We start from the raw sequence: 25,131 nt of genomic DNA, 5'->3' as shown, positions 1-25,131 counted from the left end.
TCACTGACCCCACACACCCCACAGAGGAACCCCACTGACCCCACACACCCCACAGAGGAACCTCACTGACCGCACACAGCCCACAGAGGAATCCCACTGACCCCACAGACCCCACAGAAGAACTCCACTGACCCCACACACCCCACAGAGGAACCCCACTGACCCCACACACCCCACAGAGGAACCTCACTGACCCTACACACCCCACAGAGGAACCCCACTGACCCCACACACCCCACAGAGGAACCTCACTGACCCCACACACCCCATAGAGGAACCCCACTGACCTCACACCCCCCTGATAAAAGCCCCACCAGGACTCAGCCTCACTTTATTCCCCAGGGTTGGTTCACCCAGAGATTTTTCACTAAACAAGGACAGCCGGAGGTGCTGTGTCCCCTCCAGCTCCAGGCACCCCCCGGTGCCTGCAGCAGCCCAGCCCCTCCTGCTGAGTCAGCAGAGCTGCCCCGGGTCAATGCCTGATCCCATTTCTCCTTGTGTCTGGAGTGGAATCCCCAAGGATTCCTGTTGTGTTTGGGACAGACACGCAGAGCTCTCCCACGCCAGGGAATGGAGTCGTTAAGGAATGGCTTTAAATAAGCAAAATCTTGCATTAATGAAGCCTGTAATTCCACACTAACTGAGAGCAAATGGGCTGCTTTGCTTTACCCAAGCTCCTAAGACTCAGCTTCTCTCTTATTACTATTTAATGTACCATGAGAAATCTTTATTTCTTTGTTTTATCCTTATGGGAAGTGACCTGGCTCCCAGGCACTGCTCAGGGAAGCACATTGGCCTTTTCCCTCCTCGGGGCAAAGCTCGGGAGCTGCCAGCTCTTTGTGTGACAGATGGGGACAGCACAGCCCTGTACAGCTCCTAAAGCTAGACCCACCACTGAAAACCTGCCCACAGCTCCTCACCCTCTGCCCATGCTCACACTTGACCAAGGTGGAATTTTGCTATGCAAAAGTGATTTCTGAGGCTCAGACCAGTAGAAAATACCTGGTTTTCCCTGGTCAGTGAGAGCAGCAACAAGAAGAAGATGCCATGCTGAGCCTCAGCTCTGCAAAGCTCCTGGGAGCAGAGGGAGGAATATCCCTAGGATAGCCCTGCTGCCGTGGGTGCCCCTGTCCCCTCCTGGGCTGGCAGCACTTGCCTTTTGCTCGAGCCCTGTCCTGGTGCCCAGCTCTGCCTCCAGCCGCTCCTCCAGCTGTGCCAGCCGCTTCCGCAGGAAAATGATCTCGGTCTGGGCACAGTCAAACCTCACCTGCCACTCATCCTCTGCCAAGGAGAGACACCCAGGGGTGCAGGGTGGGTGCTGGGGCCTGACCAGCCCCTGTGGCCCTGCTGGGGGCAGGGGAGAGGATGCACAAGGCACCGGCACCAGCATAGAGCTTATGGGACATGGCTGTGCTTTCTGTGCCCAGGGCTGCCCTGCTCACACAGAACATGTGCCCTGCCTCAGTCACAGCATGTGTGCCCATCCCACCCCATCCCATCCCGTCCCAGCAGTGCCAGCAGCTCCCTGGGGCACAGCACCACCAGCCCCATCCCCAGCCCCAGATCCAGAGCTGTGTCACCGAGCTGTCCCTGCCAGCTCCCTCTGGATGAGCAACACGGAGTGACAGAACGCTCCGGAGTGGCCAGGGGCTGCAGAGTGGCACTGAGTGGGGAGGACAAACCTCTGCCCTCTTCTCTGCAGCCCCACAGCTCAGGCTTGATGCCCAGAGCATGCATTGCCTCCAGAGGGACATCCCTACCTCCTCCAGAGCCGCTGATCTTCATCTCACGCAGCTGCACCAGCTGCTGGGCCTCTTCCAGCTGCTTCTCCACCGACTCCAGCTTCTTCTGCACTTGGTCGTGTTTGCTCTGGGGAAGGGAGGAAGGGAGCAGCTTCACCCAGCTCTGGGGCACTCAGGAGGGCTGTGTCAGGGGGATGGCAGGGCCACTGTCACCGCACAGGGCTCAGGGCTCTGTACCTGTAGCTCCTGCAGCTCACGGGTGCCCCGCAGCCGCTCCGCCCGCTCCCCATCCAGGGCCTGGCAGGTGACATCGCCCTTGTAGCGCTCATCCGACAGCTCCGTGGTCAGGTCGATGATCTGGGGGAGCAGGGGGTCAGTCTGGGCACGGCTGGGGGGGGGGTTCTGCCGTGCCACAGCCACCCTGACAGCTCTGCCTGCTCTCAGGAGTGCACACCAGCCCTGGCCAGTGTCACCAGTGGGAGCCCAGGCTCCTGTGTGGCAGCTGCCTGTGCCACGCTGCCTGCACTGCAGGGCTCATCACAGCTCTCCATTGTCCTACTTTATTGCATTACATTTCCTTTGAAACCAGGAGCAGAAGGGGAGAATTATTAATCCAGAAAATCAATTCCATTTTCCGCAGAGCAGACGGGCACATGGTCCTTCCTGCTCAGCCAGTCCAGGGGCTGCAGAGCCATAGGAAAACACAGCATTCCAACACTCCTTTCCTGTGTCTGACAGCATTGTGCAGGCACCAGCTCCTTAGGGAATCCCACAAGCTTAACCCAGTAAGCAAATCCCACAGGATTTCTCTCCCTGGTGTTTTCCTAGGTCTGCCCTGAGGCAGTTGCCTTGCTCAGCATTCCCAAAGAGCTTAAACTAAACCATCTTTATCCCCTTCCCAGGGATGAGGAGGGTCCTGGCCTTGAGAGCTGTTGGCTCCATCAGGCAGAGCTGCAGCCTAGACCCAGCTCAGCCCTGCTGCAGCCAAGAGAGCTGGGAAAACCCAGGGTATTTATAGAAACCTTGGGAGATCCTTCTCCTCATGATGCTTGGCAAAATCCCAGGCACAATCACAAGGAGCTGTGCATCTGAGAGCAGAACCCACAGAGGACCAGCAGCCAGCTGGGAACACAGAATCCCAGAGTGGTTTGGGCTGGAAAGGACCTTAAAGCTCATCCAGTTCCACCCCATGGGCAGGAACACCTTCCACTAGCCCAGGTTGCTCCCAGCCCCATCCAACCTGGCCTTGGATACTTTCAGGGATGGGGCAGCCACAGTTTCTCTGGGCAGCCTGGAGTGATGCCAGCCTGGAATTCTGCAGATGAACACTGCAGCCTGTCCAGAATCCTGTCCAGGGGACCATCCCTGGCAGCTGCCCCTGCTCATGGCTCCTCCTGCTCTGCTGGAACTGCTGCTCCTGTTCATCCCCATCAGCTCCCTTCCCAACCTGGCCAAACAGGGCTGTGGCAGAGGTTTTGGGGTCTGTATCAGATGTTTTGGGGTCTGCACCAGAGGTTCTGGGGCTGTACCTTGCTCTCCAGACTCTCTGTAGTCTGTCTGAGCTCGCTGCACGCCTGCTCGGATTTTTCCAGCTTCCTTCTCAGCGCCGCCAGCTCCTCCTAGGGAAGATTGGAAAAAAACACACACAGAGAGTTCCAGCATCCTCGGTGTATTTATGAAAACCTTGTTTTCTGTTCAAAATAAATGGAAGAGACATAGCTGCCTTATTAATAAAATTTACCAGGCAACTTTGAAGGCTGCTCACTGCAAATTTCCGGGACTACAGCTCCTGACATGAATTCCATCAGAGGCAATGTCAGCTTTGGTGTGTGTAGAGCATGTTTTATGAGAGAGCAGCAAACCTCAAAAGCCTGGCATGAACAGCCAGGGGCCTGGATCATGCCCAGGGAGTGTCTCAGGGCCCTGGCAGGTATCAGAGCACGGTGCAAAGGCACGGTGTTGGCTGTGATTCCTTCCCAGGCAGCAGGAGCTGCTCCACGCAGCCTTGTCCTGCTTTGATGTCCAACACTGAGCAGGAGCAGAACGTGCAGAGTGGTGATAAAAACAGAGGTTAACAGATGATGGGGCCTGATGGATCCCAGGTGGGTTTGGAGACAAAAACAGAGGCTTGGGCAGCTTTTATCTCATCTGAGCCAGCCTGAAAACATCTTGTTAAAACCTCGCTAAGGCAAGAGGAGGAGCAGGACTCCAGGAAAGGTAGGAATTTAGCACAGGTCTCAGAGGGTGCAGAGGGCTGAATGAAGCCTTTCCTGGGACAAAAAAAACATGTCCATTAGCATCTCCTATCACCCAGGGCAACACAGGTGGATGCCAGCACAGCACTGGGGACAGAACAGAGTGGAGTCCCCTCTGTCACAGGGGTGTTTGAATGCTCATCTCCCCACAGGCTGACAAGCCCATCCCCAGGGTTTGGCTCAGGGGACACAGCCCCTGGAGCTTGTAGAGGGCATGAGGAGGGCAGTGAGGGAACCCTGGGGTGGAGTCTGACTGCGGGGACATGGTGTCACCATGATATTTTTATGAAAATCCTTTGCTAGGATTTTTCTCCTATTCTAGCTGAGAAGCCTCAGAAAAGAAATGTAAACAATTAACTATCTGATGGCTGTGGAATGTGGTCTGGACATTGTTTACTAACAGGTGCATCTGTGATTGGTCCACGTGAGTTGTTTCTACTTAATGACCAATCAAAGATCCAGCTGTGTCAGACTCGCTGAGATTCACAAGCTTTTGTTATCATTCCTTCCTTGCTATTCCTTTCCAGCCTTCTGATGGATCTTTTCTCTCTATTCTTTTTAGTATAGTTTTAGTATAGCATTTTAATGTAATATAATATTATAATATAATAAACTAGCCTTCTGAAACACAGAGTCAAGACTCTCATTTCTTCCCTCGTCCTGGGAGCCTCGAACACAACCATAACATGGTGTGTTTGCTACTGTCCCTCTAAGAAGTCACTTCTCCCTCCACAGCTCTGCAGAACATGTGACACTGGGCTAAGAACAGATGCCAACTTCTGGATGGTAGGAAAAACATCTTTGCCTGGGCAGAAGTGACTTCCAACTCGAGCAATCCACCAGGCAGAGCCCCTAAAGAACCCTGTCCTGTCCCACCCATTCCATCCCAGCCCTTGGCACTCACTTCCTTAGCACGGAGCTGCTCCTCGGCGAGGTTAACGCTGAGCAGGGGCCGCACGTGGCTCAGCAGCTGCCACCAGGGCCAGTGCCTGACTGCCTGGAACACCTGCAGGTTCTTCTGGATGCAGCGGACGGCCAGGCGCTGGATCTGTGGGGACACAGCAGCCATGACCCTCACCCAGCCAGGACTGCCAGGAAGGACCGGGCTGGGACACCAGGCTGGAGAGGGAAAGGTGGCAGAGGAGCTCAGGGATGGCAGCACAGCATCTCATGGCTGCAGGGGAAAGCTCCAAAGAAGCTCTAAAGAGCTGTTATTTGGGTACTGTCCAGCAGCGCTGACCTGGGTGGGCTCAGGTGTCCCCAGCCCATGGGATGGGTACCTTCAATCTCTTGAACTTTTGGCGGCTGAGGAAGCCCTTGCAGGCAGCCTGGAGCAGAGTCATCTTCTGGGCTATCAGCTTGTCCCGCTGCTTCTCCAGCCTGGAGATCACCCCTGGCTTCAGGAACACCTGGCAGCAAGGAACGGGTTACACACCCCAGGTCAGGGCTGGAAACTCTCCCTCCTCCTTGACAGAGGCATCGACCATCACAAGGTACAATTCCTCAAAACTTTTCCTGTGGGATGCTGCCTGTTCCCCTCACTGTGGGGATGGATGGATGGATGGATGGATAGGATGGATAGGATGGATGGATGCATGCATGGATGGATGGATGGATGGATGGGATGGATGATGGATGGATGCATGGATGGATGGATGGATGGGATGGATGGATGGACGGACACCTCCACTGACAGTGGATTCTGACAGTGAGACACAAATGCACACAGGTAACAGCAGTGATGTGTTACCATAGCAAACCCAAAATAAACCAGATTGTTTTCTTTCTCTGAACTGGTCAGAAACACCTCAGAAATGACACAGATTTGCTGATGCCATCAGACCCAGGCCGGTATCGATCTCTGAGTGTCTGAAGTGTCTCTGGGTCACTGCTGGGAGAAACTCTTGGAATCCAGGATCAGGGACCCCCAACCATTTTCATGGCCCAGGTTTAATAACCCCTGAGTGACACAGGTGAGGCCAGGGCAGTGCTGAGAGAGCTGCATTTTAACCGTGCCAAATTGAATCAAAGCACAAGACCAAGGAAAGTGGCTCTCCCGAGCTGATGCCATGATTGCTCCACCACCCATTCGATTGCCTCATTAATGTCTGAATTAACTCCCCAGCCCTGCAACTTTCACAGCTGGTACAAAATCAATGCTCAAAGCGACGGCAAAGCGAACTCGTCCCTAACGAAATGTGACCGGGGCTGCCACCGTGCTATTGATTAAGAACGAGGGTTCCAGAGAGGAGATAATTACAAACTGCACAGTGCAGGATAAAAGAAAGTCATTTTGCTCCACAGAACCATTCTGTGACTTCTTTCTTTACAAACTCCAGAGCTGAAGGCAAGCACGCACGTGAAATTAATTTTTCTTTCAGACCATCACATTGAAGTTCAAATGTGGTTGCTGTGACAGTTCCTGCTCTGCAGCAAACCCACGAGCTGCCCAAGCCCCCTTCACTCCCAGGAGACATCAATGGTAATTAGGAACTTAAATACCAGCAGGGACTGGCTGGATTTTGGTAATTAGGTACAGGATTGACCCTGGGTACTGCTTTCAGATGAGGATTATGAGGCTTTTGCTCTGGTATTTAGAGTCTCAGTTTCCCAGCCCACCTGGTGCCACCTGCAGCAGTGGAGGAGAGCCTTTGTCCCCAGTTTGGGGAGCTTTGGGCTGCTGGGGAGCCTGGCATGGGGCTGTGCCCACACACACCAGAGCAATGGGGAAGCAGGGCACAGTCATGGTACCTGGGTGCGTCCAATGGCAACGCTCTTCTTCTCCAGATCCAGCACCTGGAACAGCTCCTCGATTGCCTACGGAGAAGGAACACAACATGGGACTGCTGAGGAAACACCCACACCCTGCTGTCAGCTGCTGAAATGGGGTGCAGGGACCCCCAGTCCTCATGGGCACCCAGTGAGGGTTCATCCAGCTCTGACCTCTTTTCCTCCTCCCCTTGCCAAAGCCCAGTCCCAAGGCCCAGTGCAAGGACTTCCCTCCCCCGAGGCTTTCAGCAGGATGGGGAGCAGAGATCTGCAGCTGCTGGGAAGATTTTCCTCCTTTTGCTGCCATGCCTGGTCTGGCAGAGCCTTGGGGCATGGGCAGGAGGTGACACAGGGTACAGTGCTCCATCCAGCTGCACTCAGTGCTCCCCTCCTGCCCCCCTCACCAACAGCTCATCCCATGGAGCCAAAATCAGGGGAAGGGCTGAGTTCTCCCCTGAGCCCAGAGCACAGAACTCCTGGAGGATTCAAGCAGGAGATTATCCCAAGGAGAAGCCTGAACTCAATTACTCCAAGCTTTGGACCAGAACATGAATATAACAGCAGCAACATCAACCACTCCCCCGGGGCAGCCACGCTGTCTGGCTGGATGGATGGTTTGAAAGCCCCAGGACTACAGAAATTGTAACAAAAATCCTCTGCTAAAACCTCATTCCACACAACATCATCTCACCTGCTCCCTGAAGGACAAACCCACAGAAGGAATATTCCACCCAGGAGCAGCAGGATTGCACCCCTGGCCTCACCAGCAGCCGTGCAAGGAGGGGATGGAGCACACCAGGGAGTGAGATATGGATCACAGAGCCTGACACACCGTGCCAGGGGGAGGAAGCACCAGTGCTGTGGCTGTGCCTGTTCTGGTGGCACTGCTGGGAGCAGGACTGGTGCAGGGCTGTGCAGGACAGTCCCACCCCAGCACAAGCACGGGGCCAGCTCTCGCTGCCCTGTCTCCTCACAGCTGAGCCTCTCTCCTGCTCCAGCAGCCAGGTTCATGCCATGTCCCAGGAAGCATTTCCCAGCTGACAAACCCTCGTGGCAGCAAGCTCCAGGGAGGATGGGATTTTCCAAATCCCCTGCTTACACGCTGCTGACAAGGCACCCTCTACCTCCGACAGCATTTCATAGCAATATTGACCTTTCCCAATTGTCAGACTTGTCTTATTAAATCCCGAGGTCTTAACTGCCTTTGCACATGCTGGCTGCAGTTTGCACAACACAGCACGTGCCCGGCTTTAATTCAGCTCCTCTCAGCTCTTGGTGGCTCATCCATAGCCTTATTCCAGGCATGGCTTCGTGCTGGTTTTGCTACAAATTTACTCGGAAACAAATAAAACTGGCAGGTGTCCAGATTCCCTCCTGAGCTCTTTTGGCTTTCAGCATGACAGGGTGAGGTGAGGAGTCAGTCACCCCAGGCTGCAGGTGATGCTCAGTGCCCAGAAGATTCCACAGTCCCTGCTCTCTTGGGTCCCTGGGACTGCTGCCTGGCTTGTCCTCAGTCCCAGATTTTTGGGGAGCCAGGGAGAGGGACTGTGCCACAGCAATGCCCACCTCAGTTCTGGCATCATCACAGCCCCACTGGGGGTGCCAGCCCGTGCCCCCCCAGCCCAGCACACACCTTGCTCTCATCTGGCACCTCGTAGGCAGAGTTGTGCTTCTTCATCACCTCCGGAGCCAGCAGCTGGAAGCGCCTGCGGAACTGGGTGAGGAGCAGCCGATCCGAATAGCCTGGGGGCACACGGGGCTGTTGGGGGCTGCACCACACCCAGGGCACTGCCACTGGCACTGGCAGGCTGGGGAGGGACCTGCTGGGACATCCTGTGACAGCAAAGGGCAGCGGGGCTGGAGGGGACATGGGGAGCTGCCACGAGAGAGAAAGCCCTGCAGTGAGGGCAGGGAGAGGGCACCGAGGTGAGTTTGAGAGGGACAGATGCCACCCCAGCACCTCGTGTCACCCAGGACATGCCCCTGGGCCTCCTGCACAGCTCCCTGTCCCCATGGCATGGGCCGTGGTTGGGGTCAGTGCAGGTGCAGCCTGATGCTCCAAGGAGAGCTCCACTGAGGAGCTGCAGCCAACAGAGCTCAGGCAGGAGAGGGGCTCAGAACCCCTGCAAAAAAAGCAGGAATAAAAAAGGAGGAGAACTTTCAAATGGGGAATTTCTGAAGGAAGGGGGATTCCTCGCCTGCTGGTGAGAAGCAGGTGATGAGCAAAGGCTGGAAGGGCTGAGCCAGGGAGCTGCAGGGGCAGGGTCTGGACGTACCGACACGGTGGAGGCGCAGGGCATCCAGGAGCTGGCTCCCCTCCAGCTGTGTCCTCAGGGCCACCACATCGAGCTGTGGGGCTGAGTCTGGTGGCGCTGGGGGCCGAGGGACCGGCCCTTCCTGGCCCATCCCTGGGAGGAGGCAGTGGACAAAGTGCAGCTGGGACCGCCGGAGAAGGTTGGTGAGGGCATCCTGGAGAGTGGCAGAGGTCAGTGGGGATGGAGGGGACAAAGGGTGACCACGTGCTGGCAGTGGGAAATGCTCCCTGTGCACCTGCAGGGTGTCTGGGCAGGTGGAGGAGTCAGCTCCGAGTTGGGAACAGCATCAGTCAGAGGGTGAACTTGAGTGGTGAGCAGGACCCTTCCTCCTGATGTGCCACGTGTTCAGGTGATGGCCAGAAAATGTACCACGGTTTGTAGAATCATGGAATTATTTGCATTGGAAGGATTAAAAATCATTGTGTTTGAGGGATGCTGGGGAGGGGGTTTGCCACGGACAGGCAGGACCACAAAACAGGCTGATCAGGGACTCAGCAGAGCCTGAGCCTCATCTCCTGAGAGAGTTTGGGCACTTAATTAGGTATGAGAGCAGCAGGAGCCTGGCACGTGCCCAGCGCCGAGGGCTGGGTACTGTCTGAGCACTTAAGAGGATTAAAGCAGCGAGGTGCTCGTGTAATCTGTGTGAGATCTGTTTGAGATCTGTGTGTAAACTGTGTGTAATCTGTGTGAGATCTGTGTGAGATCTGTGTGTAAACTGTGTGTGATCTGAGATCTGTTTGAGATCTGTGTGTGTGATCTGTGTGGTCTGTGTGATCTGTGTGTGATCTGTGTGAGATCTGTGTGAGATCCATGTGTGATCTGTGTGTGATCTTGTGTCTAGCGCAGCACCCCGGTGGCCACATCCCCGATGGGGACGGGCAGGAGCTCACTCACTGCTGGGGTGGGGGCACCCCGGTAAGGAGCCTTGCCCAAGGCAAGATCCCCCCGTGGTGTCACCGCGCTCTGTGCCACAACCCCCCACCCACAGCCACCGTGTCCCAGCGCCGGCACTCACCGCCTGCAGCTTGATCTGGGCGCACACCGACCTCTTCCTCACGGCGGCGAAGGCGCTGGCGAAGGTTTTCCTCAGGCAGGCGTTGCGGTGCAGGGCGGCCTGGGAGCGCCCGTCCAGCCCGGCCAGGGCACAGCAGCCCGGCGGAGCGCTCGCCCGCGGCTGCACCAGCTGCCGGACCGCGGCTCTGCGGGACACACACCGCCCGCTGCCATCCCGGCCTCTGCCACACCCCACATCCCAACCTGGTGCTGCTCTGAGGAGTGGGAAGGGGTGCCGGGACACCCCCACCCTGTCCATTCGCTCTGGTGGGAGCATGGAGCTGTTCTCTGCTGTTAAAGCTTCCCCGGGTTGGAGCCCAAACGAACTGAGCCAGGAGCATGCTAGCAGAAGGTTAAAATCCCCCTGTGTGCACAGACACCTGCAGCACTTCAGTTCCCTTTCAGTTCCAATTTCGTTTGCAAGGCTGCTCAAAGCAGAGGGAAAGCCTGGGCAGCTGCTGGTGAAGCCTCACAGCTCTGACTTGTGCTGCACCTCCACAGGCAGGGACAACTTCCACCAGCCCAACTTGCTCCAAGCCCTGCCCACCCTGGCCTTGGACACTTTCAGAGTTGGAACAGGGCTTTACCACCCTCACAGCCAGGAAATTCTCCCCAGTATCCCACCTAACACCACTCTCTGCAGTGGGAAACCATTCCCCCCTGTGCCCCACTCCACCCTCTGTCTCCAGAGCTGGGGCAGGTTGGCAGCCCAGGGCAGGGGCATCCCCAACCCCCTCCCACGGGCACTGTGGCACCTCCTGGCACTTACACCGTGGAGTTCTGCAGCACCTGGATGGCATTCTGGGCCGAGAGGTTGAACTTGGCCTTGCTGACCCAGCCCGTGAGGTCGTAGCGCACGGGGGCCGTGCCCAGCTGGTGGCAGATCTCAAAGTGCAGCGTCTGCTCACACCTGCGCAGGTGCCCCTCACCTGATGGTCACAGCACCCCAGGACCAGCCCAGAGAAAAACAGAGTGAGGGGTTTACTCATCCACATCTCCCATAATCCCAAAGCCAAACGGTGATGCCAGAGGCTGGGCAGCCAAGCCGAGCCTAACTCACCCTCCTGGTCGGGTCCCTTGGTGGCGAAGTAGGAGCAGAGGCGCTCGAAGGCAGTGCCATCCCCGGAGCCTGGCACCAGCACCTCCTCGTCCAGGATCCACAGCAGCCCCCGGCGAGCGGCCCCGGGGCTGCCCGGGAGCACCTGAGGCTGCCAAGGGACACTCTGGGCTCCAGCCACAGCCCACTCTGCTCCCCACACCCTGCTCCCACTGTCCAGCTGTGCCCCCAGATGTTGTGTTGCACTAAATAGTTATTTAGCTGTTCTTTTGCACTGGGTGCATTGGGAATTTGCACAGAGTGGTTTTTGTATTGCACTGAATAGCTTATGTTGTATCACGTGGTTTGTTATCCCTTTCCCCATCACATGGCCTTTCCCTCACCCACCCCAGTACCCCCTGGTGGTCTCTGCCTGGGTGAAGAGACCCTCCCCTTGCCTCCCCTCACTGTATCCCATTGGCTGTGGCCTCTTCTTCTGTCCCCACTCCCTGGGGTATGAAAGTCCCCTGCCACCAGGGAACGCCCTCTTTCTCCCATGGGCTTGTCCACTTGGTGTGTCTCTTGGAATAAAGGAGAACATTTCCCACGTGGAGAAGAGCACTTCTCAGTTTTTTGCTTTTGTCTATGAATTATCATGTTGGGTAAGGGTCCATAGCTAGCCGGAGTGGACCCCAACAGCCATCGTGGCAGAAACCACGATAATTCACCTAGCCCAGAGCAGACCCTCCCTACCTGATCCAGCTCTGGACATCACCCATCACAGCAGTGACTGTCCCAGGGGAGCCCTCACCCCAGGCTGGAATGCAGAGCTTGGTCAGGGTGGGTGTTTATATTTTAAAAAGCCAAAAATCGTCCTGGTGGATGCTGTGCCTCCCTCTCCCTACAACACTTCAGGTTGCCCTGATGCTCCACAGGATCCCACTCTGCCTCTGGAGCCCTCACTGCTTGGAGCAGCAGCGTGCAGAGGGGACAGGGTACCTGGGAGCAGCTCAGGTCGATGATGGACAGCGTGGCCAGGGGAGAGCGCTCTGGAAGATCGAAAGACACCTCAACATTTTCCTGGAAAACATCATTTAAAAGCTTGTTTCAGTCGTGGGATGGCATTTGGAAGTCTTCATCACTAGGGAAGGGCACATCTCTCCTTACTCGATGATGTCTGTGTTAAACCATAGGAATTCTGCTCTTTTCCCAGGGCTAGAGGCATTATGGTAACTCCTTCAAGCCTATAATAAGTTCATCTCTGCCTGCAGGTTTCTCAACAGCTTATTTCTGCAATAATTTATCATTTTCCTTTCTATTCTCTATTATTCATCACCTGAGGGAAAAGTCAGCTGTGCCAAGAGAAGACACAAAGTCTCCTGAGCTGGAGCAAGCGTATAATAGAATTTCAAAATGGTTTGGGTTGGGAAAAATCATCTCATTCCAGCCCCCCCTGCCACGGCAGCTTCCACAAAGATGCCAAGAGAGCAGCTCTGGCACATCAGAAATAGCCAAGAGGATGCAGAACTGAGGCAGAGGGTGGAGAGAGAGAAGTTTCTGCTCCTTGCAGAGCTCCCCCAGCCCTCCCAGTAACGCCCCTGAGTTATTCACTCACACCAGAGCGGGACACGGGGACCCCTGGGCACAAAGGCACTCCCAGCTGCTGGGAGCTGCTCCCAAGCCCTGCTCCTCACCTCTCTGTACCTCTCCATCTCCCACAGGAAGGTTTTTTCATAGAAGAGCCCCTGCAGCCTCTCCTGGACGTAGTTGTGGCAGAGCTCCTCGAAGGTGGCCGCTCGCTCGCTCCGCTGCTGCCGCGGGCTCTGGAAGCCAGGGCTGTCCACCACGGCGATGGAGGCCATGGAGAGGTGCTGGGAGGAGAAGGACCTGGGAAGAGCCACACACAGATCGCCAGGATTTACCCACAGGCAGCAGAGTGGTGCCAGCCGTGCCCTCGCAGTGCCACACAGCGCAGGACACAGAATCCTGAGTGCCAGCGCTGTAACCACAGCTCTCGTCACAGAGAGCAGCAGACACAACTCCCCAAAGATTTTTTTTCCGGAGAAGCACAGAGAGAAGAAAAAAAAACCCCAATTCTTATCTCTATTCTCTACTCCTATTATTTTTTACACATGTAAAATGTGTTAAGAAAATTGTTTACCTAAAATAATTTAATTAATTAAACACCAGTGAAAGTTGTTTTGTTTCCTTAGCCAGTTGAGTCAAAGCTGTACCTAACTGGAGACAGTCATGAGATTTTCTTTGGTATGTATCTTTAGTATAGTATATATATAGTAAATATATAGTATATATATACTATTTATAGTGTGTATATATATAGTATATATATACACTATATACTATATATCATATATATACTATAGTATAGTATATATAGTGTGTATATATATATATATACTATGTATGTACTATATGTATAGTGTGTATATATATGTATTGTATTAATTTGCCTCACCATTCCCCCTCCCCCAGAAATAAAGGGGAAAGGTGATACGGGAAACATATATGTATATGAAAATTCAGACTTTTGGAAGCATATCATGTACTTAGGGAGGTGGAGGAAAACAGATATATATATATATATATATATACATAAAATATATATTATATAATATATAATATATGTTATATGTTATATATATATAATATTATATTATATATAGAGAGAGAGAGAGGGAGAGAAATATATAATAATATATAGCTTGTTTAACAAATATGCAGATTACAGAACACAGTTTGTAACAGGAATGTAACTTGCTAGGTAGAGACAACCTGTAACAGAAGACATAAGAATTTAGTCACTAGGTAAAGATAACCCTGTAAAGCAAGACTCAGCTACTGCTGAAACCCATAAAGCAGAACCTTTCACTGAAGGAGCCAGCAAGAACCAGGCTCCTGGTTTGACCTGAGAGAAAGCCAAACCTCCACTGCACCTGCTCAGCAGAAAAAGTCAAGAGGCGAACATCGATGAAGATGATGTTATTTCATTGAGGAAGATGATGTTACTTCATCAAAAACGCCCACCCAGGACCACCAGGAGGTGTGGCACCACCAAAGACTGGGCAGGGAATGGGCAGGCAGGGAGATGTGGGCTTGGGGGTTCAATGTGTGTTTAAACCTGAAACCTGTCTCACCAGACACGCATGTCTTTGGTGGAAATACGCCCAGGTCTTTGGTAATATCCCCAGGTCTTGGGTGGAAATGTCCCCATGTCTTGGGTGGAAATACCCCGATGTCTTGAGTGGAAATATCCCCATGTTTTTGGTGGAAATACCCCATGCCATGGGTGGAAATATCCCCATGCCGTGGGTGGAAATATCCCCATGCCTTGGGTGGAAATATCCCCCATATCTTTCGTGGAAATACCCCCATGTCTGGTAGAATTACTCTCCATGCCTTGGATGGAAATATCCCCAGGTCTTGGGTGGAAATGTCCCCATGTCTTGGGTGGAAATACCCCGATGTCTTGAGTGGAAATATCCCCATGTCTTTGGTGGAAATACCCCATGCCATGGGTGGAAATATCCCCATGTTTTTGGTGGAAATATCCCCATGTCTTGGGTGGAAATATCCCCATGTCTTTGGTGGAAATACCCCCATGTCTGGTAGAATTACTCTCCATGCCTTGGATGGAAATATCCCTGTGTCTTTGGTGTAATTACCCCCATGTCTTTGGTGGAAATATCCCCGTGTCTTTGGTGGAAATACCCCCATGTCTGGTAGAATTACTCTCCATGCCTTGGGTGGAAATATCCCCTATGTCTTTGGTGGAAATATCCCCATGTCTTGGTGGGAATACCCCCATATCTTTGGTGAGAACACCCCCATGTCTGGTGGAAACATCCCCATGCCTTGGGTGGAAATACTCCCCACGCATCCCAGCTGGAATAAAACACCCGCTTTGCAATTTTTCATCGCAAACTCCTAATTCCGCAAACAAATGGAGGGGATGGGGCATGCCGGTACCTGGCGGGCTCTCCTCTGCCTGGGGCCGGCCCCGCGCTGTCACCTGCGCCAGGATGTGCCTCAGGTGGTGCTTGAAGACGGCGGTGCCGAGCTCCTCCACGTCGCAGCCCAGCACCTCGGCAGCGCGGCTGGCGCTCTCGAACCTCAGGAACTGCTTCCTGCCAACTGCGGAGGGGCACGGGGGGCTCAGCCAGGGCCAGCCCTGCCTCAGCATCGCCAAAACGCCCCCCCCCGTGCGCCCCCAAAATCAACATGGTCCGAAGGCGAGTCGGGGAGCGGGCGAACCACAGGGCATCAGAGTTTCGGCAGAGCAAAGCAGCAGATGTGCGGGTGGGAGCTGATGGGATTAGGAACCAATCCCTCGAAATCCGGGATCACCTTTCAGGGTCCCAGCAGTGTTTGCTGTCCCTAGAGCCGGGAGCAGCAGTTCCTGCCCTCGAGCAGACATCACTCACAGCCGGTGATAATGATTCCAGCTTAATGATTTAAATCAATAGGGAAGTAATCTGCAGGATTAATCCTTTTATAAATCCAGAGCAGAAAGGTGCAGTGGAGGAAACTGGGCAGCGCAGCTCAGAAACACAGGGGGATGAGCAAAAATAGGAGCAGCCAAAATGACCCAGAGACCTCAGGGTGGCACTTTTGGGTGCTGGATAAGGAGTTCAGGGGGCCTTAAAACACAGCTGGTCCAGGGGGAGGGCATGGGATGGAGAGTGAGAGGTGGCCACATGCTGGGGAGCTCCATGGGGGACCCACTCCTGGCTGAGGGGATGCACAAAGCAGGGCTCGAGGGCTGGGGGTGCTTCACAGCACACCCATGAGCCAACCCCCTTCTCCCTTCCCCTTTGATCCTTCCCCAGTATTTTCTGTGCTGACTGAAGGACTCCAACATCAAGGGCTGTGCTGGAGCAGGCAGGGGAATTGCCTCCACACTCCAGGCTTTGATTTATTCTGTTTCCACTTGTTCTTGTCTGAGCTGGCTGGACGGATGCTGATTCCTGTCAGACACAAAAGCTCTGCCTGACGGGGAGCTGGAAGGGCTGGGGGGCTGCACAGACCTGGCTGGCATCCCCCACTGCCCACTCCTGCACCCAAAACTGCCCATTCCAGCATCCCACACTGCTCCCACACTGCAATTCCAGCATTCCACACTGCTCCAGCACCCCACACTGCCCATTCCAGCATCCCACACTGCCCATTCCAGCATCCCACACTGCTCCAGCACCCAAAACTGCCCACTCCTGCACCCAAAACTGCCCATTCCAGCATCCCACACTGCTCCAGCACCCCACACTGCCCACTCCTGCACCCAAAACTGCCCATTCCAGCACCCCACACTGCCCATTCCAGCATCCCTGGGACAAACAAGAGGGTCCACTCAGCCTTGGCATCCCCAGGCACCATTTTAGCCTCCATGAATTATGACCAGCAGCTCCACATGGCTCTCCTGAGTGTGTTGTGGCCATGGAAAACTCGCTGACTTTAACACCTGAAGGGAATTACTTTGCCCCAGGTAATATTTAAGGGAAGCAGAAGGAAAACACAGGCTCAGCACTCACGGGGACAGCTCAGCCTCTCTTGCCACAGCCCCAGCCCATTTCCAAACTGCTCAATGCCCAATTTCCTGGGTTCCCAAGGTATGATGCCACAGGGGTGGGGCTGTGCAGGGCCCCCTGGGCCACAGCAGCTCAAGCACTCACCCTGGGCTACTGCTGGTGGTCTCACTGACCCCAAAATTCCCCCCTGGCTGTCTGGGTGCTCCTGTCCCTCCTGCTGCCCTGGTCCCCCTGACCTCTGCAGGGTTTGGGGCAGCTCAGTGTCCCCCACCTGAGCAGCAGGTTCCAGCCCTCCTGCCCTGTGGGTTTCCTCCATCCCGAGGCCTTCTGGAGGCTGGATTTGCAGCAGCCCCGCTGTGCCAGGGGGTTTGGAGTGACTCCTGACACACCTGTGGCAGCACCAGGAGGGCTGGAATGGCAGCCACCTCCATTACAGGTGCGTGCTGGGAAGCCCACAGGGAGCTGGAAGCCACAAGGCTTTTTTCTGATATCCTGATATTCTGATATTCAGATATCAGGCAGCAAAAGGACAGCGTGAGAGTGAGCTGAGCGCCGCCCCCGCTGCGCCCCAAACCTCCCTCCTGCTTACAGAGACAGCAAATAAATTAAACCAGGGGATTTTCTGCAGCCCACAAAGGGACTGGAGCACTCAGGTGAATGGTGCCCGGGGTGCCCTGCTGGCCTCCAGCTGCCAGGCTGCTTTCCTAATAAAAGAGCTGCTCTAATACGTTTCAAAGGCAGCGGGAAGGGCTGACGCTGGGATAGAGCAGAAGGAGCTTTTGAAATTCAGCCTTTTCTTCTCAGCGTTTTTGTAGCTGCAAATGCATTTTCCACCCCCAGCCAGGGAGAGGTGGTGCTGTTCCCTCCTGGTTTATTCCTGCACAAACTGAACGGGTGAGGAGAGAAGGGGAAAAGGTGTCTTTATCCCACACTGGGGCCAGTTTAACACGTGCCAGGGCCGCGGCTGGGGATGGGGATGGAGGAGGTGCCTGGCTGAGCTCCTGAATGCCCTGGAAAAGCAGTGCCGAGGCTCCCTTCGGCGAGATTTCAAGGAGAGGATTTGGAATACACAACATCAAAGGGCATGAAAGGGAAAGGGAAGAGATGGCTATCGGGAGACAGGTTTAACCACATTAAAAGAGCCGTCGCCCCCACTGAGACTTTTGCTCCACCCGGCTTTGATCCATTTTTTATCCATATTTCCTTTCATTTCTCCCCTTTTGTTGACACACGGTGGGGGAATCGATACCAGAGTGAGCGACACTGAGACATGATCTGCTTGTTAATCCCACACCAGAGAGTGCTCAGAGCTGCAGCCCTGCCCGGATCCGCTACTCCCATTGCTGCTCCTGCTCAGAGAACGGAGCAGCATCTGTTGGGTACAGCACTCCATTCCCTCCCAGACTGATTTACACAGGGCTGAGGACATGATGTGCAGGAAGTCTGAGCAAAGCAAAGCTCCCTGTGACCATCCCTCCACCTGCCACTGAGCTGGGCACTCCCAAAATGAGACACGTCTCCAAAACCTGCTCTCCTGAAAACTCACAGGGTTCAAAGAATTTCAAATTTTTTTGCCAAGAGCCTTCTGACACTCATCAGCCTGAGAGCACAGGGTCATCTATAAAAGCTGGAAGGGCATTAAGGTAGATGGAGATGAGGAAAGAGAACAACAGAAAGAAGGAGAAAAGAGAACTCACTGTAAGTCATGACAGCGTCTATCCTTTTAAAATAATTAATAAATGATTAATGGCATAAATTACCATAAGATGTGTTATGACATGTTGCAGAGACATTTGTAAATGTCTGTGCCTTAGTTTATGGCAGCCTTTATGCAGCCCTCATAAATTGAAGGGTGTAAATCAATGTGGCTGCCTCTAAAATGGGTTAGAGCACGTCCTAAAATAATTTGTGAGGGATAAGGCAATTTCTGCCCGTCCGTATTAACAAAGTCTCTATAAATACAATCTTCATCCAGACTCAGCCTATTATAATTCAGTTACTGTGGTAGACACTCAAGAGATAATGAAATTAGTGCTACCTGAAGCTGTCCCCTCATGGTGTCATTGGGGACAACGTGACAACAAAGGAGTCACCCACCCCAGTCTTTCCCAAGGAGCTGGCATGAGTTGACACCCTGTCACCGTCATATTTTCTGAAAAATGCTCTTTGCCCAGGATTCTTCTCCTGGGAAGCTGAGAAGCCTCAGAGAAAAAGGAAAACAATATCATCTCATTTGCTTGTCCCGTGTTTTGCTGCTTTGGAATGTGGTTGGAGATTGTTTACCCAACATGTGAATTGTTTTAACTTAATGACCAGACACAGTCAGGCTGTGTCAGACTCTGGAGAGAGTCACGAGATTCATTATCCTTTAGCCTTCTGTCTGTATCCTTTCTCTGTTCTTTAGTATAGTTTTAGTTTAGCACTCTTTAACACAATATAATAACATAATATAATAAATTAGCCTTCTAAGAACACGGAGTCAGATTCATCATTTCCCCCCTTCATCTGGGAACCCTGAAAACACCACAACACCCAGCAGCCCCTGCCCTGTCCACGTGTGGCAAGGACAGAGCTGCTCCAGAAGCAGGGAAGACACCAGCATCCCACCTCCCACCACGCAGGAAGAGCAAGGAAGGACTTGGAGCCACCACAAACGGAGCAGCCTTGGGATGAGCATCATCCTTGCACACCCCCGGGCGCTGATCCCTGCCAGGACACGCTCCAAGCACAGACACGAGGTGTGAGGGAAGCAGAGGCAGGATTGCCCTCACCTTTGCAGGCTCCAGCAGCTCCCAGGTGGTAAATTCCAGCCAGGATGCGCCACACGGCCGCCTGCTCCTCTGCGCTGATGCCCAGCGTGCCCATGGCAGCCCGGAGCTGGGAGAAGGCCACCGAGGCTCTCTGCTTGTCCTCGGGCTGCAGGGGGACAGAGCCACTGTCACTGCCTCTGCTGGGCACCGTGCCCGACAGAAGGGAGAGGGAAACCATCAGGACAGCAAGGGAACCTCGGAAAATTTGGAGCAAGTGGAGAAGCCACCGGCAGGCTCCTCGGGTGCCTGGTGTTAGGAGCAAGCTGGGTGCATCACATTGTCACACGAGGACATGAAATTCCCACTTCATGAGTGTCTCCAGGGCAGCAGCTGGAGGTGGATGTTTTATTTCATGGAACCATCGAGTGGTTTGGGTTGGGAGGGACCTTAAAGCTCATCTCCTTCCAAGCCACGGCAGGGACACCTTCCAGAGCCCAGGCTGCCCATCCAGCCCTGACCCCTCGCTCCTCACCAAACACTCCTGCCCAGAGCTGAGCAGCTCCTGGCCACCAGCAGGACCTCACCTGCCACCTCCCCCCAGGGACACCCCTCCTGCAGTCCCTGAGCTGGGGCTGCTCCGTGGGGCCAGCAGCCACCAGCTCCAGCAGGCAGCACCCCGCCTCGGCAGGGACCAGGGAAAACTCTGGGATGGCAAATCCCCAGAGACCAGAGCTGTGAAAGGAAGGTAAAACCCCATCTCTGAACCCAAATCTGCTGCACCAGCAGGGTGAGGAGCTCGCTGTGCCCTCCCTGGAGCTGCTGCTCCAGCAGTCAGTTCCTCTGGCTGCCAAAGCAGAGCAGGAGCTCCCTAATGAAGATGGAATATTGGATTCATCAGTAGATGATGTAACTGCAAATTGCTGCGATTCATCCCAGCACTTTGGCTCGTGGACAATCTGCTGGGGCTCTGCAGACAGCTCAGACTAATGAGGGGCTGGAGGTGGGAGTCAGCCATGGAGCTTTAACCCCTAAAATTCCCATTCTGCGCTGCCCAAAGGATGCTCTTGCCCCTGGGAGTTGCTGCTGCAGGGGAACATCAGGGGTAGGTGACCCTGGAGCAGCAGGACCTGGTGCCAAGGTGGCTGTGGCATCCCAAGCACACATCCCAGGGAGGGCAGCCCCAGTCCCAGCAGAGGGGAGCTGGGGGGGCTGTTTGGGCAGACCTTTCCTCACATCCCAACATCCCCTCCCTCCCCTCCAGGCTCCCAGGAACCAGGGACTCCAAGTCATCCTCCAGCTGCTGGTGACAAAGGGGGTGCCCTGCAGCATCCCCCCTCAGGTGGGCACGAGACTCCAGCGTTTCCCTCTCCCTACCTTTGTGAAGGGTTTGATCCCAAAGGAATTGCTCTCAGCCACCTGGTGCAGGTGCAGCATCGTTCTGGGAGAAGTCACAAAAAAAATGAGAGTCAAGCTCCCTCCTTGCCTGCCCTCAGCACCCCCAGGCACCCCTCCTCTGAGGGACCTGGATGGGACAGGCCACCACAGCACTGCCCCACGCAGGGACATCAGCTGGAGCAGCAGGAGCCTTCTCCAGGGGACACAGCCTGGGAGACAGACACAGTGGGAGCCAGAAGTGAGAGGGAAAGGGATCTCTGTCTCATTTATCACCCCAATTTCAGCTTTAGTGGAGGGGCAAAAAACCATCAGGAAATGCTCTCATTTCATAAAATCTCTCTACACACAGAAAGATCCCTTTAATGCGATTTCTCTCACAGTCTCTTATCAGGGGGTCTCAAAACCCCACTGATGGAGGCAATTTGGGTACAAAGGATGGGGAATGCCTGGGCAGCCCGGGGCTGTCACACCCACCTCTCTGCCACATCCAGCCCTGCCAGCAGCAGTGGGAAGATGTTGAAGCTGCTCTCTCCTTCGGGCTGCTGGACAACGCGGGCCCTCTCCAGCAGCAGGGTCTGGGGAGGGAAAAGGGGACAGGGACATGGGGAGGTGCTCCTGGCAGCTGCCAGGGAGGGGCTGGATTTCTCCTTGCAGGGACTCAGCTGGGTTTGGGGGCTGCTCCTCCCACCCAGGGCTGTGCAAGCAAGAGCTGAATCATGATCCAGGCATGGAGGAGCAACACTTCAGTGTATGAAAGCAGCACCCACGGTCCCTCTGAGCTTCCAGAGGTCCGGCCAGTGCCATGGCCCCAGCAAAGATGCTGCAGGAGTGGGATAAGTCATTGCCTGGGCTCCAGAAAAGCCCAGCTCATCTCCAGCCTTGCCAAAGGTGTTCAGTGCCAGCACCAGAGCCAGCAGTGAGTCTGCAGAGCTGGGGGTCCCCACCCCAGACTGTCCCACTGACGTGCCAGGGTGGTTCTGGTGGTTCTAACAGGGACATTCCTGCACAAGCTCCCCGTGGGTGGCCAGGGCAGAGCAGGGCCAGCAGCGGGAAGCCCTGGTGCTCCCCAGGAGCAGACAAGGCTCCAGCCCCCTCCTCCCTCAGACAAGGCCCAGGGGCACAGGCAGCTCTGATTAAAGAGCCTTTGATAAGAGCCCTGACAGTGATAAAAGCCCTCTGAGGCTCAGCTCCAGGCGGCTGAGGTGCTGCTAATGAAACGGTGAATTATACATTTCCTCATCAACATTTCATCCCAGCACTGCCCCGAGCTCCCTGCCAGGGACAGGGACAGGCTGGGCGACCCTGCCATGCTGCTGACAGAGCTTCTGCTCTTTTGGGGGCATTTGGGCACCTCTGGTTCAGGAGGAGCAGGGAGCAGAGCAGGGAGCAGAGCATCGCTCCTTGTGCCCAGCCTGGCTGGGAAGTGCAGCTCAGGGGGGGCTCATCCCCACCCCAAGGACCCCCATTTTCAGCCACAGCCCTCCCACCTCAGCAGGTGACAGGTACCTGCAGGTGAGCAGCAGTGACCTGGCCAGTGGCACTGAAATCCAGCGACAGGACCATGGAGAAGCGCGTGGAGCTGCTGCTGTGGCTGGTGGTCACCGACCCAAAGGCTCCCAGGACTGTGAACATGGCCTGGATCTTCTCCACTGCAAAAGCACCAGCAGAGCCCCCTGAGCCACCCCACAGCTCTGGAGGAGATGTCTCCTCCTGCCTCACCTCTGCCTGCTCCTCTGGGGTCTGTCCCAGCTTGGGGAACTGCTCGGGCATGGGGTCAGCATCCCACACCGGGTGTACACTGACAGGAAGGGGACGTGCCAGCCTGCCCAGCCTGTTCCAGGCCGTCCCTCAGCCCTTTGCAAGAGCAGGGTGTACCCGAGAGAGCTCCGAAATCCAACCCTGCCCTCTGAAGCCACTGCCTGCTGAGCAGCGTCACCAGTAACCCGAGCAGGTGGGAAAGAGTCACTCGAGTAATTCCCTCCCGCTGCTGTTGATCCAAGCAGCAAATCTGTTGAGTCTGGGATGGGGACAGTGGCACTCGAGGCCACACCGGCTGCTTAGGAGCCACCCCAGGGGGCACAAACCCAGGTGTTTTTGTGTCTGTGTGTCCCCAACGTGCACAGGCTGCTTAGGAGCCACCCCAGAGGGCACAAATCCAGGTTTTTGTGTGGCTGTTGTCCTCCAGCCTCACTGGCTGCTTAGGAGCCATCCCAGGGAGCACAAATCCAGGTGTTTTTGTGTGGCTGTGTGCCCCCAGCCTGCACAGGCTCTGTGTGCTGCCTCTGCCCAGCACGGAGCACCCAGTGCCATCCCTGCCCATGCCTGTCACCCTGCCCACACCTGTCACCCTGCCCATACCTGACACCCTGCCCACACCTGACACCCTGCCCATACCTGTCACCCTGCTCACACCGTTCCTCCTGCCCACACCGTTCCCCCTGCCCATACCTGTCACCCTGCCGTCCAGGCTGCCTGCCGTGCCCACCAGGTACTCCAGGGCTCTCTGGCAGCACCGGGTCCTGCCGGCCCCGCTGTGCCCCAGGGGGATGATGGCCTGGTCGTGCCGCTGCAGCAGCAGGTTCCTGTAGGCTCTGTGTGCCAGCGAGCAGATGTGTGGGGGAAGGTTGTCCCGCTTCCCCCTGGGAACCTGCAGGCAGGGAGAGGGTGAGAGAGCACATCCCAAACAGGCTTCTCACTGAGAAAATCCTGAAGGTGTTGGCACTCAGGGTGATGGTTTCTCCCCAGGGTGCAGAACCTCCCGGGTCTGAGTCCTCAGAGCTCTCCCAGCCCCAAGACCAAGCACTCCCAGAGCATTCCTGCATCAGGATCTTCAGAGCATCCCCCTCCCAAAAACATCCCTGGTCCCGAGTGTTCCCAGGGCATCCCAAGTCCCCAAATGTCCCCAGAGTATTCCCAGTCCCAAACACCCCACAGCATCCCCTGTCACAAATGTCCCCAGGGCATCCCAGTCCCAAATATTCCCAGAGCATCCCCAGTCCCAAATGTTCCCAGATCATCCTCAGTCCCAAATGTTCCCAGAGCAATCCTGGTCCCGAGTGTTCCAGAGCAACCATAGTCCTGAATATCCCCAGAGCATCCCCGGTCCCAAACGTCCCCACAGCATCCCTTGTCCCAAATGTCCCCAGAGCAACCGTAGTCCTGAATATCCCCAGAGCCCCGGTCCCGAGTGTCCCCAGAGCATCCCCGGTCCCAAAAGTCCCCAGAGCATCCCCGGTCCCAAATGTCCTCAGAGCATCCCCGGTTCCAAAGGTCCCCTGAGCATCCCCGGCCCCGGCTGTCCCCGCACTGTGACAGTCCCACGGTGCCACCTGCCGGCCCCGCCGCGCCCGTCGCCCTCCGCCACTGTCCCCAGGAGGCTTGGTGGCCGCTTCCCACGGGGGATCCCGCTGTCCCAGGTCCCTTCTCTCACCTTCCCGGCGCCGTCGGCGGGCTCGGGGCGGGTGGCGATGGCCACCAGGCTGGGCCCCGCGTAGGTGCAGGGCAGGCGGGCTCGGAAGCGCTGCCGCAGCGTGTTCAGGACGCTGCACTCGTTGAGGCTGATGAGCGTGGCCAGATCCTCGGCCTGGTCCAGGCTGGGGGGGTTGGTCTGGGGAAGGGAGAGAGAGACCCCTCGAGCTCTGCTGTCGTGGCAGGGCTGTGCCAGACCCGCTGGCACCCCGACACCTTGGGCACAGCCAGCCCAGGGAGATGGCTGCAGAAGCCTCATTGTGCCCTGGCACTGTCCCTGCACCCCCAGCCCGGGGAAGGGGCTCACCCTCTGCACGCTGTCCTCGTCCACCTCGGTGACAGTGCCATCCTCGTCCCGGCGCACCCTCACCCTCCCCGCCGGCAGCTCCGGTGTCCCCACGTCTGGTTTCAGCTGTGTGGCTGAAGGAGAGGTTGGTGAGTGTGGGGGAACCCAGGCAGAGCTGGTGTGGGGTGTGCCAGGGGCCAAACCCAGCCAGACCCAGCGGGGCACAGCACCAGGAGCAGGCTGTGCTCCCGAGCCAGGGCAGAGCAGGGAGAGTTACCGAGGGTGAACCCGTCCTGCTGGATCAGCCACACCTTCCCTGCTTCGTACCAAACGTCCCTCGGAGCCTGGGGGGAGCACAGAGGGGAATTGGGCAGGAGCAGGAGGAGAACTGAGCTGAACAAACTGCCTTTGCCCCACGGACAGGGACATTTCCACAGTCCTGGCCCATCCAGGCCTGGGGTCACCTTCCCACCAGCCCCAGCCCACGGGAAAGGGAGGAGCTGCATGAAACCAGAAAAT

General features: G+C 55.6%; 1 protein-coding gene across 1 annotated transcript in view; it reads right to left on the bottom strand.

The window, feature by feature from the left end:
• Nucleotides 1-25,131, bottom strand: part of MYO18B (myosin XVIIIB) — a 57,851-nt gene that overhangs the window by 29,000 nt on the left and 3,720 nt on the right. The window contains 23 exon segments of the mRNA XM_041410408.1: nucleotides 1,157-1,281; nucleotides 1,761-1,869; nucleotides 1,980-2,099; nucleotides 3,272-3,361; nucleotides 4,902-5,045; nucleotides 5,278-5,406; nucleotides 6,749-6,814; nucleotides 8,400-8,509; nucleotides 9,043-9,235; nucleotides 10,097-10,280; nucleotides 10,904-11,063; nucleotides 11,195-11,342; nucleotides 12,170-12,250; nucleotides 12,865-13,123; nucleotides 14,854-15,322; nucleotides 19,485-19,629; nucleotides 20,838-20,901; nucleotides 21,333-21,433; nucleotides 22,365-22,507; nucleotides 23,307-23,505; nucleotides 24,289-24,465; nucleotides 24,634-24,746; nucleotides 24,890-24,956. Of these exon segments, the coding sequence (XP_041266342.1) occupies nucleotides 1,157-1,281; nucleotides 1,761-1,869; nucleotides 1,980-2,099; nucleotides 3,272-3,361; nucleotides 4,902-5,045; nucleotides 5,278-5,406; nucleotides 6,749-6,814; nucleotides 8,400-8,509; nucleotides 9,043-9,235; nucleotides 10,097-10,280; nucleotides 10,904-11,063; nucleotides 11,195-11,342; nucleotides 12,170-12,250; nucleotides 12,865-13,123; nucleotides 14,854-15,322; nucleotides 19,485-19,629; nucleotides 20,838-20,901; nucleotides 21,333-21,433; nucleotides 22,365-22,507; nucleotides 23,307-23,505; nucleotides 24,289-24,465; nucleotides 24,634-24,746; nucleotides 24,890-24,956 (3,396 nt within the window).

The sequence above is a fragment of the Onychostruthus taczanowskii genome, unplaced genomic scaffold (assembly GCF_017590055.1).
Source record: "Onychostruthus taczanowskii isolate IOZ18803 unplaced genomic scaffold, ASM1759005v1 scaffold32, whole genome shotgun sequence".
NCBI classification, from domain to species: Eukaryota; Metazoa; Chordata; class Aves; order Passeriformes; family Passeridae; genus Onychostruthus; species Onychostruthus taczanowskii.
This window is presented reverse-complemented; position numbering and strand designations above follow the sequence as displayed.